A 20,080-nucleotide genomic window follows, 5' to 3' on the forward strand; every position below is an offset into this window, starting at 1 on the left:
TCCTTCATGGCACTTTCTTCTCTGGATGTAAGTCTTGCCCTGCTACCAAGAAAACAATTCAGGAGAAATGCCAGGCAAAGCATCTGGGTGTGTGTGCACATGTGTGTGCGTGTGTGTGCACACCTGCTGTTTACTTTTTTAAAAAGTTGAATGATTTCGGTATAAAAGTTGCTACATATGTGTACGTGTGTTTTATTCTGTTTTCAAAGAATTGGTATATTTAGCTAGCCAGTCAGGCAAATGTGAGAGGAGGGGAAGATTTGCATATATTTTCATTTTTTCATAGACGTCCCAGCTTTGGAGTTTGCTCCAAGGACAATCCTACATGGGAAAAATTAAGTAGACTATTACGTCACTGGATTAGGATAAAAAAATTGTTTCAATTATAGTAATTCTGGCCCTGTTCATGAATTAGCTAGATAATTGCCTCAGCTTTGCCTATGTACTCCAGGTTCACACATAAAGTTTATTCTCTTGTTGAAAAGTAAGTATTATAGGTTTCCATAATACCTGCTAAAAGTATTTATTGAGCATCATACTGTAGTTGATGTAATGGGAGGAGCTGTATTCTATGAAAAGTATAGAGTGTTATTATGAAAGTCGAGAACATTATTATTTCTATAATGGTGGCCAAGAACATTATTATGAAAGTCAAGAACATTATTGATTATTCCTAAAATGGTGGTTCTTAAATCTTAGTGGGATTGAATAATCCAGTCTCAGGAAAATACACATATGGACAATATTTTAATATAAAGTCTGGGAGTTCATCCCCTTGAAACCTGTCTATGAACTGTTACCCTGGGAGGGGATGAGAATCTCCATGTACGTACCACAAAGGAAGACCCTCAGATGGTCACATCAGAAAAAAAAAATTTGAGCATTTGCTCAAAATTTATCTCAGGGGCCCCAAGCTGCTGGTGTCACTGTGTGTTGCTGACCATGCAAAGGCAAAGGCTAAGGGGATCCCCTACCCACAAAGAGTTCTGATTATGGTGAAGGGGACTGCCAGTTTAAGAGACCGCTCATGCACTGTGACTCCTCCTACGATGGAGATGTGCATTGAGGTAGGACAGTCAGGAGGTTTCCTAGGGAAGCTGATGAGACTCAGGGAAAGAGTAGGATACATCATGGTGAAGCAGGGGAGAAAGGAGGCAGAGAAAGAATGTGCAAAGCCTTAACGAGATCCTTGTGACTGGCTGGGGCATTTTTTTTTTTTTGAAATTTTTAAAAATGTTTTTATTTATTTTGAAACAGAGAGAGAGAGAGAGAGAGAGATATGCAGGGGAAGGGCAGAGAGAGAGGGGGAGAGAGAGAATCCCAAGCAGGCTACCCCGATTCAGGACTCAAACTCACAGTGAGATCATGACCTGAGCCAAAATTAAGAGTGTGATGCTTAAGGGACTGAGCCACCCAAGCGCCCCTGCATCTGGGACATTGTTAACCAAGTGTGTGATTACAGGGATATGAAGCGAAAGTGGGAATCAAGATAAGGTTAACAGGAATATTTTAAGCCATGCCACAGAATTTGGACTTTACTGGTGAACATTTTGAAATGACTTATTGTAGCACTCTGAACATGTACTCTCTCTCCTTTCTTACTTATGAAACATGAATAAAGTGTCTTTGGTGAATATGAAGTTTCATTTAGTTAAAAGACATATTGATCACTTATAAATGGCATTATGTGCATATAATCTCAAAGCCATGGCATGTTGTAGTTGAAACAGATGCTAGAAAAGATCTGGTCTAGGGGCGCTTAGTCAGTTAAGCCTCCTACTTAAGCTTAGGTCATGATCTCATGGTTCATGAGTTTGAGCCCTGTGTTGGGCTCTGTGCTGACAGCTCAGAGCCTGGAGCCTGCTTTGAATTCTGTGTCTCCCTCTCTCTCTGCCCCTCCCCCACTCACACTCTGTCTCTCTCAAAAGTAAATAAATATTAATTTTTTTAAAAGAAATAAATGATCTAGTCTAATGTTTTATTTTGCATATGAAATGCCTGGATTTATATGTAGCTATTTAATCATTGAACTTGATCTACCATTCCAACAGGTATCCACAATTCCTGGAGTCAGTGCTTATGGGAATTCAACTTCAGTACAAATAGGAAATATTTCGGGATACATTGATACTCCAGACCCACCAACAATCATCAGCTATCTACCTGGGCTTCTTTACAAATTTAGTTGTAGTTATCCATTGGAATACCTGGTTAATAATACCCAGCTTGCCTCGTAAGTTCAAGTTCTATTCTTACTCTCACATTCTGTCTTTATATTTGAGTCATTTTTTTTTTTTCCTGAAGGGACTTATCAAGATAGCAGGATTTGTTGAGAATAGCCAAACTCAAGGTAATGGAAACTATATTAAGTCCTTTATCTATCTATCTATCTATCTATCTATCTAACATTGTTATGACCCATATCAACAGATCAGATGTATATATTTTCCCCCAAATTAAAACTGGCTCCAACTAGTCAAATGTCTGCCTGGGGGTTCTCCTCACTCCCTTCAGAATTGCCAAAGACACTAATTGCCCAAGCACTGGAGTGCTTATGCAGTCCAGAAGGTGTACTATTTCCAGTGGATAGAACAGTCACTGCATTGTTGGGTCCTGCTTGGCTTCCGACTCTGCCAGATGCTCTCACTGTGGGACTCTGCTGCCTCAGAATCTGGGGGCTCTGTGCCTCTTGCTGAGGTGTCAGCTGCATCGGTGCTGATGGTCCCCCAAGAAAGGTGGCCTCACTCAGATCCCAGGAACTTCAGATATGGACTGTTTATAGTCATGTAGTCATTCATTTTTCCCAGAGGACATACTCCAAGACAGGGTTATATCCACATTACAACAGAGTCACTGGATTTGTCAAATATTTTTGATAAAGTGGGGTGATTGAAAACTTTCTCTTCTCAGTTCTAGGGTTTGTTATCACAAGGGTGTAGTTATTGTTTAATCTTAGTCATGAGGGAATGCGGAGGCCACATTCTGTTTCGGTTAAAAAATAGTCACAGCTGGTTTCAATGGCACAATGATGATAAATATCTTGGTGAAAAGTAAGACTTGGAAAACAAGTAAAGAAACGCTTTGAGTCAAAAGGATACAGGTGTAAAGGGAAGTGGGCCATGAGGGTGTCACAATCTCACTCTGTTCCACCTTACTTTCCCAGTAGACACATTCCTGAGTTGTGGTGTATATGGAAATTCATTCATTTATTCAATAAATAATTATTATACTTCTATGTGCCATGCAATGTTCCAGCAGTGAACAAAGTAAAACAAAATCCTTGATCTTATGAAACTTCTAATGGGATTGATGAAAATGTATTTGTTTCAGATTCAAATTATATTGGAATGACATTTTTCTTTAAAGTCTCATATATATAATGCAAAATGGAAATAATGCCTTTATAAATAAAAAGATAATAAAGAACAGTTTGTCTTTATTTGGTCTCTTTTGCTTTTTGATATATTCAATGATTTAAATCGTGTGCCTACTCCAGACCTAGGTAAAAGTATGTCAAGCTTACTCACGAGTTTTAGTGCCTTAAATCTAATATTAAGGTATAACTGAAACTTTTAATTTAAAATCTATCAATGCTTTCCTTTTTCTAAATCTGTTTTAGGTCCTCAGCTGCTATTTCTGTGAGAGAGAACAATGGTACATTTGTCAGCACTTTGAACCTGCTCCTTTATAATGTAAGTTGATGGGTGATGGATGTTATGTTCTCTCTCATCATACTGAGGAGCCATTTATGTGGATGGATTTTATATCAAAATCTACCAAAGGCCACATTAACCCTGTTATACTTTGGTAACATTTATCCACCTTTACTACCATTTTTATATATCCTAGTGATAAAGGTATACTAAAAACTCCATTGCTTTCTAAAAGTTGATAAATGACTTAGATTTTATTTTGTAAATGTGATTCTACATAGTTATTCCAAGTGTCTATCTACATTTATATGTATATATTTATTTGCGCGTGCGTGTGTATGTGTATGTGTGTGTGTTTAGCCATAGTCAGGGTCAAGATGTTAGGAGTAATATTTTTGTGATAATAAGATAGGAAAAGTCCAAATGCTACTTCTCTTGAGGGCACGCTTGGTGATGAATGTGTTAATATTTTCAAAATGGATTTTGGCTGATGACAATTCTGTCACATTTGAAATAGTTTGGGTTGACTACATAGTATTGTCTAAACTCTTGTCATGTAAATATCGACAGTGGCAGGAAAACGTAAAAAATACATGGATTTCTATTTATAACTCTAACATTAATCCCCCAAATGATATTTTCATGTTGATTAAAAATTTTTATTCATACATTTTAAATGCCTGATTTAAATATCAATTTTTCAATCTATCAACCAACATTTTGGTAAATTATGAATCTGATTTTTACATTATTATTCATGTCATCATGGCACTGAGTTATAATTCATGCAACTGATTTAAAAGTCAGTGCTTTATACTTTGAATATAATGAGCTATAAATATTGTAGTAGGACATTTTCCAAAGGCATTTAAAAAATCATGTTTATAAGTTTGTAGTCTGACACCACTGAGTACTAAACAACAAATTAAAATGTATTGGAATAAAGATGGCCTTTCTGTCATTTCTAAACTTTCCTCTGCAAGGAGAAACTGCCAACTTACTTGGTTCTATAATACTCAGCAAATATGTGCCAGTATTCATTCCCAATATGAACAGATATTTATTATTGTTTTGAGCAGTATTTTTAAATTGGAAAGTTCCTATCTGCTGATTTATACATGTAAGCTCCCTGAGGTAGAATTGAGGTGACTGGTTTGGGTTCAATGTTATTGGTTATTTTTGAGTGAAACAAAGATGAAAATTCCTGATTTTAAAAAAGTAAAGAACATGCCCAAATGGTATTTAATGACACCATTATTTTTTGTGTGCAAAATTAAACTATTCCCTTACTGGAAAAGCAGAAAATAAAACTTTAGAAGTTTGGACTTGTTGAGAGCTTTGCTGTGAGGGTCCTTCTTTTATCATTAGAAATAGTATTCCTCTATTGTTAACTAGACATAATCCTTCAAAAACTTTCTAGCATCTTTTAAAAAAATTTTTAATGTTTATTTATTTTTGAGAGTGGGGGAGGGGCAGAAAGAGAGGGAGACACGGAATCCGAAGCAGGCTCCGGGCTCTGAGCTGTCAGCACAGAGCCTGACACGGGGCTCGAACTCACAAATCCTGAGATCATGACCTGAGTCGAAGTCAGATGCTTAACTGTCTGAGCCACCCAGGTGCCCCCAAAACTTTCTAGCTAGCATCTTAATGCTAAATAAAAGCCTATAATTTGGTGATAACCTTAAGATTATAATTCTATGGTAAAAAAGGCAACCAATTATTTAATATCAGACTATAAATGAACTAGGTAGTGTCAAAACATCTCATTTTTTTTGATGTCTATGCTTTTTATTTGACAAGACTTAACATCTTAAGATCTCTGATGAGAATAGGATGTGGAAAAATATTTCAGAAAACAAAACAGACACATCTCATTTTTAACCAGTTTGCAATAAAGGTATCATTAATGGTGGAATTAAAAAGTTAAATTGAATTTTAAAAGTTATTTACTGGACAATGAAATAAATAATAAAATTGAGCAATTTCTCCACAAATTATGTTTTTTAATTAACAGACCATTTTTTACAGCAGTTTTTGGTTTACAGAAAAACTTATCTGAAAGTAGAGAGTCCCCACAGACTTCTTGTGCCTGTACACAATTTCCTCTATGATTTACACCTTGAATTTGGGGGTATATTTGTTATAATTGATGAACCCATATTGATGCATTAACTGAAATGTATCGTTTACATTGAGTTTCACTCTTCCTGTGTATTTTGTGAGTTTTGACAAATTCATGATGACTTATACCCATCATTACTGTAACATATAAAAGAGTTTCACTGCCAAAGACTACTTTGTTTTTAACATGACATGGTCATAATATTTTGTCATGTTACAGGGCACTACCAAACTAGTAATTTATACATGCTTCCAGTTATAAATAAGTCACAAAGATGAAAAATACATTATAGGTAATATAGTCAATTATATTGTAATCATGAGAAAAAAAAAAGCCCTAGTAATTTACATGAGAAAAAAAAATTTGGTTTACTTTCACTAATTGATCCAAAATCATATTTATTATTTGTTTGAAACACTAACATTTAGCTGTGCAAGTGTTATTTGATTGCAGCGTTTCAAATTACGTATCATTACACAAGTATTTGTGGCCAAGTCTTCCTATTTCACATGCAGTTTTTGAATGATGAAAAGTTACATTCAATACCTACTACTCTCATTCTCTGATTAGTTATTTGGAAAGGGAAACTTATATCTAGTTCAGTGCAATTGTTCATATCTATGTATTCTGGCACTCAGTAAATGTACTTAGGAAAATTTTATGTATAAAAAATAATTTTTATATTAATAATTTATAAAATAATTTTATTGACTATTCAGTTTCCATCTATGTGGATTATTTCAAGTTGAACTGTGGCCTTATTTTTGTGTAATATAAATGTATCGGTTTTCTTCTCTGTGGAAAGCAAAGATGACTTTGTGAATTTGAATTGTATCTAAATATTAGTGTCTTCTGAGAGGATAAAGAAAGAGTAAACCTGAAATAGTGTTACAGTAATATGAATGTCTTTTCAAAGTTGAAGAAAAAAATCTAAAATAAATATAATTGATTTTAGGGACAGTATAATAAGAGTAAAAAATAACAACTATACAAAATAAAGGAAAAAAAGTAAGGTAAAAACATTAACTTTTAGAAGCAATTTTAGAAGGAAATATTTGTTGATTCATTTGCAAATGACTTAGCAGTATAATAATTCTAACAAAGTCAACATTCTTCAAGACACTACTGAGGCAAGTATATAATCTCTGGCGGCCCCTGGCGGACTCAGTCGGTAGAGCATACAACTCTTGCTCTTGGAGTTGTGAGTTCCAGCCCCAAGATGGGTATAGAGATTACTTAAAAATAAAACTTTTAAAAAATAAAATAAGGATCTATATATTTAATGAGGTGTGGAATACTTGGAGAAGTTTTTAAAGAGAACAGGAAAGATAAATAAAAGTATCTATTGGAAATGGTTAGAGGAGCTATTATCATTTATGATAGAGAGAAGTACGACATACATTCCCTCATTTATCTGGCTGTATTTGGGAATGAGATGTTTCACATGAGTGCAACCTTTTCAAGAGTAAAGCATTCATACTATAATTTTAAAAATTTGTAATTTTAAAAATTCAAAACCTGTTGCTTTCTTCCCAGCCTTCTTAAACAGAATATGCTCTGTATTTTGCCTTTGCTTGATGACTTTGAAATTTCATAATGAACGTTAACATTTTTCCTTTGCTGCAAAATAGATTCAAGGTTACTAAATTTGGGAGAAGCAATTTGCTTCCATGCCAATTGATTTTACAGTTTACATTTTTAGAAATTATTTTCTTTTCGTTTTCTTTTTTGCATCTTACAATTTTTTTCTGTTTTTCTGTATTATCAAATTAAAGCTGTCACGTCTCAGTTTCTGACCTATTGCTTTAATACTGTAAATTGGGGCATGATATAAATAAGCTCTGTAGAATTTCTATACACTAAGAGGAAAAAGATAGAAGTGAAGTCCTGAGACACCTTTCTATAAGTAACTATCAAGGAATTTATGAAGGAAATATTGTGGCATGCATTTTGGCAACTTGGAGGACTCATTGGTCTCTTTTTTGGATTTCAATTAAATTTTGGTACTTTCCAATTGCCAGATAAGTGATTTGGGGCAAATGAGAGATTATCAAGAGCATAAGGACCTACAACCCCAATGGGAAAGGGCTTAAAGTAGATGAGAAACTGCATAACAGCTACTAATTTAATTTAAATAAATGAAGTATTAATTTAAATAAACTGAATATTAACAATTGATTATTAAACAAATTAAATATTAAACACTGACTATTAATCACTGAATGCGGTTTAAATACACAGAACATTAACCACCATATACGATAAGCTATGGAAACAAAAGGATTTATGTATGGAAATGAATTTGTTACTCGGATGTGGTTTAAGAACAGTTCTGCCAAGAAACTAGAGGATTAACTAGATCATTTTTGGGGTTAATTCTGTAGTTTTATGGTGATTTGCCCCCTTTTTTATATGGTATTATGGTTTTAAGTGGTAAATGTGCTGTTGTTGGGAAGACAATGATGAATTAATTTCTTATTTTGTTCATCATTAGGATTCAACCTACAGTCAGCAGTTAATTATCCCAAGTATAGGATTACCTTTGAAAACCAAAGTGTTTGCAGCTGTACAAGCCACTAATCTGGATGGCAGGTATTTTCGAACTCTTTAGTTGTTGTTGGTTAAAATGTTTTGACTGCACAGAGCCTTGTGAATCATAAAGTCAGCTCATTCATTTTTAATTTAAATAATGCTGCCATTGTCACACCATTTAGGAATGCTAATAAATAGAAATAGCAAATTACAAAGATGAATAGGGACACTTATTTTGTGTCATTAATTGGAAAATAACAAGTCTTCCCATAAAGAAGGAGGGGGAGTTACTGGAAGAGGGAATAGGCAGACCTATTGGAATAGGGTAACCTGTGGGATACCACAATGTTCTATTCTTTCATCTGAAAGATGATGAGTCAGATGTAGTCATTACATGAACACTGGTGATTTGTGCGCTTTTCAGTGTGTATGTTACTATTCAATAAAAATGTATTAAAAAACAGAGGAACTCTCCCCATTATGATCTGGGCCAGAATTATATAAAATGATCCTCAGAAACATCTCTGTAAAAAACCCCAAAGCGATCAAGCTTCATGTGACCAAGTTTTAGATAAACTAGAATGATCAAAATTGAAAGGGAATTCAAACACTGAAGATTCAATCCTACCCTATAATAACATTATCACATATAATATAATCTTTACATCCTGAAATCATCTTATCAAATTCAGGATTTAAAAAATTATTGGCATTTACTTCCCATAGGCTAGTAATTTCTATAACATCAGAGTTGGAATGAAGTAATGTTTAAATCTAGGCACAGTGTAGCCATATGGGGGAAGATTATGTATTTGCCTCATGGTTTTCTTTTACCTACCACAGTGTCATTCATGGACTCCTACTCTCATCCCCACTGATTCTGGCATAATTTTCAGTGTATAATTTATGCACCAAACTCCTTGCTGTATGTGATATTATAATATCCTCTGTCATTTGTTAGAGTCAGTAACTTCCAGAAACAGAATATTGCTGTGTACAGTGAACATAGACGTATCTATATAGCTTGCTTTTAGGTTTTGCTTCTTCACACTTAGACCAGTTGTTTTTTACACAATTTGTGTGTGTGTGTGTGTGTGTGTGGTGTGGTGTGTGTGTGTGTGGTGTGGTGTGTGTGTGTGTGTGTGTGTGTGTGTGATATTAGCCTTAACTCCACTTGATGCAGGATGGCAATTTGCTGCAGATTTTTAAACATCTTGAGCTTAAGAGAATGTTTCAATAAACAAGAAGCCTCTGAAATAACTAACAAAAACATAGTTCTATTTTGTGGGGGTGAGGCATTTGTCAATATTTACTTCCCTAGGATTAGTAACTAATACCCAAAAGGAGATTCTGACTCTATATTATGCTTACTTCTTTCTGCAGATGGAATGTCTTAATGGATTATTGCTACACAACCCCATCAGGGAACCCAAATGATGATGTTCGATATGATCTCTTCCTCAGGTAAGTCTTGTATTGAGAGCAAAGATCCAATTGTAGATAATTGAAATGAAAACTCCAAGTTATATAAACAAATTGTAGGGCACTTCTGTAGCTTTTAAATGTAAAGTTTTATATTTTGAGCTTTTAGTCCTTATAAAGCTGGAAAGATAAAAGTTGAGAAGAGTTTTCAACACAAAATGCTGATAAAGCTATTGTTGAATGAGAATTGCAAGTAAGTTAGGTTCATCAAAGATGTTTTATTCATGTTTAGGACATGTGGGAATATTTCACTGTCTTAGAAAAAGCATGGTTAGGATATTATTGGCAATAAGAGAAAGGCAGTGGGAGGTACTATTTACCCACAGCTAGACTGTCTCATCATATGTCAAAAGAGAGTAAAATTAAAGTAATGGTCTAGATAATTTAGACCCCAATATGCTTTTCTTCATTTATCAGTATTTAAATGAAAGTATGATATAGCCTACTACTCCTTTTTTTTAACAGAGCCAATAACTTCAACTTCATTCTCCAATAGACAATGATAGAGTGAATGTAATCTACATTTGGGGAAAGGGGACATTGATCATAAAAGCATTCAATCATCCCAGTTTCCTTTCAGCATTTTTATCTGACAGCAGAACAGACTTGAGAGTCAAGAAATGGCTTCTAATCATGCAACAAAATGCAGTTGGCTCAGATCACTGCTGCTTATTAACACATTATGGGAGTAATATGATGGGAACCAAAAGATTATGCTTTATCAGCTAATCAAGGTTAAGATGATGTCCAGAGACTAGGTCAAACTGATACTCTTATATCCTATTGCTGGAACTGTTAATTTAGGCAACATTTTTGGGAAAAACATGTCAGTATATATCAAAACCTTAAAAGATTTTATATTCTTTGATTCTGTATCTACAGGTTTGAAAACATACTCTAAAATATTTATGATTTTATGGTTTATCAGTGATATTCAAAATAGTAAAACTCGGGAGCAATGAAGGCTATTCAGCAATGAGGAAAGGAAATGACTAAGTGGATTGTGGAGAACTAGTAATTTGGGAACTCACACAGACATTAAATTATATAAAGTTATTTATAAAACAGAAAAAAAAGATTGGTTCTATTCTATCTCCTCCCTTTCTGTCTTCATGGTATTTTTATGCTTGGAAATAATGTGGCTCTTTAAATTTTACATGAATTGAAATATGAAGTGAAATAATCAGCATATACAGTTTTATGTACAATGGACCTCATTTGTATAATATATGATAGAAAAGACTGTAAGGGAATCCATCAACAGGCTCCCAGTGGTTATTTATGCACAGGAGGATTGTGAGTCATTTTGTTTTGATGTTTTTCTTATTTTCCAAAATTTCTATAATGATCACATAGTGATAATCTGGAATATGATCGTCAGACTTCTAGTATGACTATGGCTTCATGCTAAATCTTTTCAGTGTTCTTATTAGAAACTATAGAGAGTGAAATAGTTCCTAAATGAGTCTCTCAGATGTCAGTTGCAGTGAAACTAGGTGGAAAAGAAAACTGAGAAATCCCCAGATAGGTGTGAGTGATAATAAAAACAATTAAGATCAAGAGCAAATGGTGCAGAGGGAGGCCTGCAGGAAGTTCTGTGGGGAGAGGTGGTGGGAAAAGCGGGGAGGAAAAGTCAGTGTTAAGGGGTCCTGGTAGTGGCAGATTTCAGAAACAGCCAGGAGAAATGTGCAACGGAAGGAGAGGGTACTGCTGGGAATGGGAGTTGCTAGGAACAGGGTTGAGGCCCAACAAGCCAACAGCCCTGGGGAATATGGAGAATGAAGGGATAGAGAATGACTAGAACCTCAGAAGTGGCGGATCTCAGAAAGTATCAGGAAAAGTACATCTTCTAAAGAGTGGAGGATTCACCTGGGAAGATAAGGGTCTTGGAATAGGCTTGTGAATGAACCTGAAGAACATGGGGCTGATTGTAGAATTCTTGAATATCTTTAAGTTCAGAAAGGCAGAGAAAACTCAACTACACAATTATGCCACATTCAGTGGAAACTTGTTGGCCATTGTAAAACAAAAGTGGGAGAACCTTGAGTTGAGGAAATCCATGAGAGAGGTCACTACCATTCCACATTGCCCAAAGAGTCCTGGAAAATGACAAATCTAGGGAAATCCAACACTTTCAAATGTGAGTGGTAAGCAAGTGAAGATACTGCTTACAGTGTTCCAGTATACTACCAGAAAAATGTAAAAAATAGCTGAGAAAAAATTTTAAAGATTAATTAAACTCATTGGAAAGCCATTGCCATGAAAAAGATAAGATTTGCAATTAAACACTGCAACATTATTTTTTTTAATTAAAAGTAACCATAAAGCAACAAAAGCAGAATTGAACAAGTGGGATTACATCAAACTAAGAAGCTTCTGCACAGCAAAGAAAATCATCAACAAAATGAAAAGGCAATCTACTGAATAGGAGAAAATATTTGCAAAACATATATCTGATGAGGGGCTAATATCTAAAATATATAAAGAACTCATATAACTTAATAGCAAAAAAACCAGACAATCTTATTTAAAAATGGGCAGAAGATATGAATAGGTATTTTCCAAAGAAGACATAGAGATTGTCAACAGGTACCTGAAAATATCTTCAATACCACCAATCATCAAGGAAATGCAAATCAATACTATAATAGAGATATCACCTCATACCTGTTAGAATGGGTATATCAAAAAGATAAGAAATAACAAGTGTTGGTGAGGATGTGGAGAAAAGGGAACATTAGTGCACTGTTGGTAGGAATGTAAATTGGTACTGCCACTATGTAAAACACTATGGGGCTTCCTCAAAAAATTAAAAATCAAATCAACATTTGATCTAGCAATTCTGCCACTGGGTACGTATCCAAGAAAATGAAAACACTAACTCAAAAAGATTTATACACCTCCGTGTTCATTGGAGCATTATTTACAATAGCCAAAACATGGAAACCTGTGTCCAATGATAGATGAATGGATAAAGAAATTGTGAATGGATATCAGATGGGAAAAGAACCCTCATAGATATCATAGACACAGGGAACAGATTAGTGGTTGCCAGATGTGGGGACTTGGGGGTGGGAGAAATGGGTGAAGGAAGTCAAAAGTTAGAAAAAAAAAAAGAATAACTGAAATGGGAAAATAGAGAAGGACAAAAAGAGGAGAGAAAGAACAAGGCAAGACAAAAGAGTAGAAGAGTAGAGGGTGAAGAGAAGAGACAAGGGCAAGGAAAGGAATGGAAGAAAAGGGAAGGAAAGAGAAGGGAAGTAAACAAATGAGAAAAAAGAAAAACTTACATTTTCTTTTTTAATAAAAATAAATGTCCTGAAAAAATTCCTGGGAAGATTGAGTAGATATAGTTTTGCCTATTCCTCCTAAGTGTGTGTGTGTGTGTGTGTGTGTGTGTGTGTGTGTGTGTGTGTAAGCTCTGAATATTATATACAAAACAAGTATAAGAATAAAAAAATATATAGAGATGAGGTTAGACCAGCTAGGGACTCTAAGACCTAATGAATTATGGTTTTCTTTTTGCCTTTTATATCCCACACTTAGAGCTGAAGAAGTCAGGAACTCAGATATATCAATGGCTACAGATATAAATAAATGAATGGGTGATAAACCCATTTGAATGAATGAATGAATGAATGACAAAGCCTGTCCTCTCAAGACAAAAGACTAGGAAAGGAGTAGCTTAGTAAGACAGAAAGCTTTTACACAATAATTGTACTATTCTAGTCTAATACCACATCCCACCCACGCTAGCAAAGACTGAGTGGCGAGCCAAATTTCTACCCTTGTCAGTAACAAGGTGTCCCAATATCCCATATGGGATGATTTCAGAGAAGGTGGAGTGGGGTTTCTGTACTTCTCCCCCCTGGCAATAATGAGATACCCTTACATGCCCTATTGGGTTGACATCAGAGGAATCCTAGTGGAAAGTCAGGCCATTTACTACAATGCCACAGTAACAAGGCCATAGTCTTTGTGGTGTTGGTGGAGGCCACTCCTACCCTATGTAGTCAGGGAGATATCAGTGGAGGCCCAGTGGAGAGTAGAAACTCTCACTCTATCCAGAATTAACAGGATCTCTGCTCCTTGGGTGTCAAGAAAGGCCAAGGGGAAGTCTGGAATTCTACTCCTATCTGGCAGTAATGACACAGCATCCCTCCTTCCTTGATGAAGTGTTGGAAAAGGAAGTCAGCTAAAATACAAGGTTTATATAAGATCCTGAGTCTCATAACTAATAGTCCAAACCCCAACATTCAGTAAAAATCACTTGACACAGCAACAATCAGGAAGACCTCAAAATAAATGGAAAAAGAACAAAAATAAATGTGATGGAGAGTTTAGAATTATCTACAAAAGACTAAAGCAGTCATTATAAAAAGTTTTAACAGACAATAGCAAACCTGCTTATAACAAATGGAAAAATAACAATGAAATGGGAAGTCTCTGAACAGAAATGGAAGACATAAGGAAGAGACAAATGGAAAATTTAGAACTTAAAAATACACCAACAAGAAAACTAAATATGCAACCACCCTACAATCTAGCAATTACATTTCTGGACATTTTTCTCAGTGATAATGAAGTTTATGTAAGAGGATCACACACACAAAAATGTGTGCACAAATATTAATAGCAGCTTTATTTTCATTAGCCAAAAACTGGAAGAAAATAATATTCTTCAATGAGTAAATAATTAACTGTGGTGCATCAATGTCATGAAATGCTACTTCTAAATGAAAAAGAATGGATTATGGGTATACATAACATAGGTGTATCGCTAGATAATTACAGTAAGTAAAAAATCACAAAAGGTTACATAGGGCATGATTCCACTTATAAAACACTTTGAAAAGACAAAATTTTTATTAGGCAGGATATTCCAATGGCTAAATAAAGGGTGTAGCCCTAACAGATATTATACTTAATAATAGCTCTAAAATTATTAAAGGAATGTGATATTATGCAAGATTAGTCACGTACACAAAAATTAGAATATTTTATTGAGTTCAGAAATAGATCCAAAACATATGGGAGTTTACAATATGATAGACTGTGATATCACAAATCAGTGAGATAGACAGATTTTAAAAACAGTGCTGGAAAGTGGGTAACCATGAAGAAAATATTGCATTGGATCTATAGTTCACTCAATACACCACAAAGACTTTAAATAGATTATTAATTTGAATGTTAAAAATACAGTTTTAAAAGTGGTAGAAAAAACCATATTAACATAAGAAATATTTTTAAAACTTTGATGGAGGGAGATGGATGGGAGATGGGCTAGATGGGTGATGGGTATTAAGGAGTGCACTTGTGATGAGCACTGGGTGTTGTATGTAAGTGATGAATCACTGAATTCTGAAACCAATATTGCACTGTATGTTACTAACTAAAATTTAAACAAACAAACAAAGAAACAAACAAAACAACTTTGGTGTAAGGAAAATCTATATGTGGCCCAAATACAGATATACCTTGGAGATGTTGAGGGTTTGGTTCCAGATCACCCAGTGAAATAAATATTGGTAATGAATTTTTTTATTTCCCAGTGAATATAAAGTTATGTTTATACTATACTACAGTCTTTTAGGTATGCAATATCATTATACCCAAAAAACAATGTACAACTTTACAATGTAAAGTTAAAATATACTTTATTGCTAAAAAAGGCCAATCATCATCTGAGCTTTCAGTGAGTTGTAATCTTTTCGCTGGTGAAAGGTTTTACCTCGATGTTGATGTCTGCTGACTAACCAGGGTGGTGGTTGCCGAAGGCTGGGATGGCTGTGGCAATTTCTTAAAATAAGACAACAATGAAATTTGCCACGGTGATTGAATGTTCCTTTCATAAATGATTTCTCTGTAGCATGCCATACTGTTTGATTTTGTCCGCATTTTACCCACAGTAGAAATTCCCTGCTGCTGTTTTATCAACTGACTTTATGGAAAATCCTTTGTTGTCATTTCAATAATCTTCACAGCATCTTCAGCAGGAGTAGTATCCATCTCAAGAAACCACTTTCTTTGCTCATCCATAATAAGCAACTCCCCATCCATTCGGGTTTTATCATGAGCTTGCGGCAATTCAGTCACATCTTGAGGCTCCACTTCTAATTCTAGTTCTTTTGCTATTTCCACAACATCTGTAGTCACTTCCTCTGTGGATGTCTTGAACCCCTCAAAGTCATCCATGAGGGTTGGAATCAATTTCTTCCAAATTCTGTCATGTTTATATTTTGACCTCTTCTTAATGGCATCTAGAATGGTGAACCCTTTCCAGGATTTCAATTTACTTTGACCAGATCCATCAGAGGAATTACTATCTATGGCACCTCTAGCCTTGCAAAATGTATTTCTTAAATAATAAAACTTGAAAGTCAAAATTATTCCTTGATTCATGGGCTGCAGCATGGATGTTGTGTTAACTTCTGGATAACTTGCTGCAGTTTCTGTGTCAGCAGTTGCTGATTTATCTTTTATGTTATGGAGTCAGCTTCTTTCTTTAAACCTCATGAACCAACCTCTGCGAATTTCAAACTTTTCTTCTTCATCTTCTTTACCTCTTTCAGCCTTCACAGAATTGTAGAGGGGGCCTTGTTCTGGATTAGCTTTTGGCTTAAAGGAATGTTGTGGCTGGTTAGATCTTCTCTCCAGACCACTAAAACTTTCTTCATATCAGCAGTGAGACTGCTTCACTTTCCTATTATTCATGTGTTCACTGGGTTAGCACTTTTAATTTCCTTCAAGAACTTTTCCTTTGCTTTCACAACTTGGCTGTTTGTCACAGAGGCCTAGCTTTCAGTCTGTCTAGGCTTTCAACATGACTTTCTCATTAAGCAAAATCATTTCTGGCTTTTGATTTAAAATGAGAGATGTGTGACTCTTCTTTTCACTTGAATAATTAGAGGTCATTGTAGGGTTATTAAGTGGCCTAATTTCAACATTATTGTGTCTCAGGGAATATGGAGGCCTGAGGAGAAGGAGAGAGACAGGGAGGAGGGGGAGGTTGGGGAACAACCAGTGGGTGAACAGTCAGAGCACACACTTACCAGTTAAGTTCACTGCCTTATAGGGACACAGTTTGGGGGGGCCCCAAAACAATTACAATAGTAACATCACAGATCAGCATAACAAATATAATAACAATGAAAAGTTTGAAATAGTGTGAGAATTACCAAAATGTGACATGGAGACATAAAGTGAGCAAATGCTGTTGCAAAAATGGACCGACAGACCTGCTTGGTGCGGGGTTGGCACCAACCTTTAACTCGTAAGAACCATGGTCTCTGCAAGCACAATAAAGTGAGCACAATAAGGTAAGATATGCCTTACTAAAAGCCATACAATAAAATATTGAAAATTTAACATAAAAACAAAGCTTCTGTGTGTATATGAACACACACACACACACACACACACACACACACACACACGGGCTGAGCAACAAAGTAAAACAATTGCAACTTAGATAACAAGCCGGGAGCTAGTCTTCCTCACACATAAAGAACTTAGAAGAATCAGGAAGAAAAGACCAACAACAAAATAGAAATTTGGGCAAAGGACATAAACAATTTTCAGATAAAGAAATGTAGTTGGCTCTAATATGTATGAAAGGATGCGCATAGTCATTTCCACTGGCAAAAATGCAAATGAAAATTATATGGTGATAGTGTCTTTTTCTTACCCAAGAGCAAATAATCCAGAAATTTTTACATATACTTTGTTGATATAGTTCTGGGGAAATAAGGAGTTTCTTCATATATTACTTGGGAAGTACAAAATACAACAATATTTATAGAGGGCAATGTGGCAGCATCTATTAAATGGCCCTATAGATACATTGTACAGATAACCTGCTTATGTTCAAAATACTGTATTATATTTCACTCTTATTTGGATCCCGAGAAACTTAACAGAAGACCATGGGGGAAGGGAAGGGAAAAAAATAAGTTAGAGAGGGAGGGAGCCAAACCATAAGAGACTCTTGAAAACTGAGAACAAACTGAGGGTTGATGGGGGGTGGGAGGGAGGGAAGGGTGGGTGATGGGCATTGAGGAGGGCACATGTTGGGATGAGCTCTGGGTGTTGTATGGAAAGCAATTTGACAACAAATTTCATATTTAAAAAAACCCAAAAAACAAAAACAAAATACTGTATTATAAGGCTATGCATTATTTCTTTGTAAAAAGCAAAAGATTCAAAACAATGCAAAGGTACTTAAATAGGTACCTGATTAAATAAATGCTGGTACATGTGTGTGATGGAATACTACACAGTGTGCAAAAAGAATGAGGTAGCTTGCTAAATATTCATATTTATAAATGTGCATTTACATTTTATACATTCATAATGTCTAAAATACTGTGCTAAATTTTTAAAAAGGGAAGGTACAAAACAATGTGGATAGTGTGCTTCTGTTTTTTTTAAGAAGGAGGAAAGAATAAGAATTCATTACTTTAGCTTTAAACATATATACCCTGGGAGGATGCAGTAACAAGTGAGATCACCTCTGGCAGATTCGAATATGTGTGTGGAATGGTGTGGACAAGGGCAATCATGGGAGGGAGACTTTTCACTATATACCTTTTATTCTGTTTGGATTTTTGAAACTTATGAAAGTATAATCCCTCTAAAATTTGATGGTACTATTATAATCAGAAATTGATCTGTTTAAATTTTCTGATCTAGGTCACTCTTGGCATATTTGTTGAGTTAGCTTATGCTCTTATTAAATATCTGTTACATGGCATGATTTGGTTAGCTCTTAATACTGCAGAAATTAATTTATAATTTTCAGCGGGCTGGTAATTTCCAGTAATATCCTGTTTTCACATTCCCTAAAATATAGCTGCGACAAAGATCCTCAGACCACTGTCATCGAAAATGGCAGAAGCCAGCAAGGCCGGTTTTCCTTTGAAGTGTTCCGATTTGTGAAACACAAGAATCAGAAAATGTCCACCGTCTTCCTGCACTGTGTTACCAAGCTCTGCAGAGCTGATGACTGCCCCTTCCTTATGCCAGTATGTTTTTAGCAACTTTATTCTAAATTGTCAAATTGATCTAAGATGAAGGGTTATCAAGTGTTAGGAACTAACTTCTATATGGAAAGTGGATATGCAATGGGTCAAACAGTTTGAAGTAGGATTTATTTACTTATTCATCCAGTAAAGATCTATTGAATGCCTATTTTGGGTCAGTTTGAAGTAGGATTTATTTATTTATTCATCCAGTAAAGATCTATTGAATGCCTACTTTGTGCCACACATAACACTGGGAATACAGCCTTGTGTGCATGATTTTCTGAACTCATTTAGCTTATCTTTGAGGACCAGGAGACAGTAATGGAAGAAAATAAGACAAAAATGTTATGGTGCAAAAGCAGATTGTACATATAGGTTGTAGTAGGAGACAGTATTTGCCTTTGTGAGAGAGATAGAACAGGACAGATTGGGAAGTCTGATGGAAGATATAAAACCCAAAGTGTGATTTGAAGATGGATGAATCACAAAGGGGCAAAATCAAGAGTGAGAGACCCTCCATGCCAAAGATTGACCAAAGTCACAGACATATAAGACAGAGTAATCAGGGAACTACCAGGCCTTCAGTAAAGTCATAGAGCAGAATAGAGGATGATTGGAAAACCTGGGAAGGTGCACAGGGCTAGCACTAGAAAGGTAGATTTGGCCCTGATGGCCAGAAATCCCTTGGATTACAAGTTAGAAGTTCTAAAAGGTGAGGATCTTAATTGCATACAGCCATCATTAAAATACAGATCCATTTACTAGTGAATAAAAAAAAAATCTATTTCTGGCAGGCCCCCTGAGGTCACATCAATATTAACCTGAAAAAATGCAAGCACATTTTTTATTTGAAATAGCTTTAATATGTTTTTATTTATGCTCAAATTCAGGCATTTCTTCACAATTGATTGCTTTCATCCTAACTAGCAATATCAGATGGGGTTAAATGGAGGATCCATATTATCTTGTCTCTGTGCTGACCAACAATTCAGGAAAAGATTTATTAAAGGCTTGAGAGATATAAAAGTGCAAAACTTTGATAAACACAGCTCTTTTTCAGGAGAACCATTGAGCTATGTAAATTAATGAGGCAAAGCACAATTATAACGGGAGGAAATAAGAAATGTGGCCCAAGCCAGAAAAAGAAACACTGTAGCAGTTATATGCAAAGTAATTAAATAAATGCACAGAAGTAAATGAATAAAATTAAACATGTGGTATCTCTTCCAAAAGAATCTGCTTTCCAAATGGCCATAAAGAACCAA

At 35.2% G+C, this 20,080-nt stretch overlaps 1 protein-coding gene across 1 annotated transcript in view; it reads left to right on the forward strand.

The window, feature by feature from the left end:
- The window catches only part of ZPLD1 (zona pellucida like domain containing 1), a 45,111-nt gene that overhangs the window by 16,198 nt on the left and 8,833 nt on the right, over positions 1–20,080 (forward strand). The window contains exons 3-7 of the mRNA XM_049628111.1: positions 2,052–2,233; positions 3,620–3,692; positions 8,270–8,367; positions 9,691–9,771; positions 18,644–18,815. Coding sequence (XP_049484068.1) covers positions 2,052–2,233; positions 3,620–3,692; positions 8,270–8,367; positions 9,691–9,771; positions 18,644–18,815 — 606 coding nt within the window. The remainder of the gene's footprint in view (positions 1–2,051; positions 2,234–3,619; positions 3,693–8,269; positions 8,368–9,690; positions 9,772–18,643; positions 18,816–20,080) is intronic.

This window comes from Panthera uncia, chromosome C2 (genome assembly GCF_023721935.1).
Source record: "Panthera uncia isolate 11264 chromosome C2, Puncia_PCG_1.0, whole genome shotgun sequence".
Classification (NCBI taxonomy): Eukaryota; Metazoa; Chordata; class Mammalia; order Carnivora; family Felidae; genus Panthera; species Panthera uncia.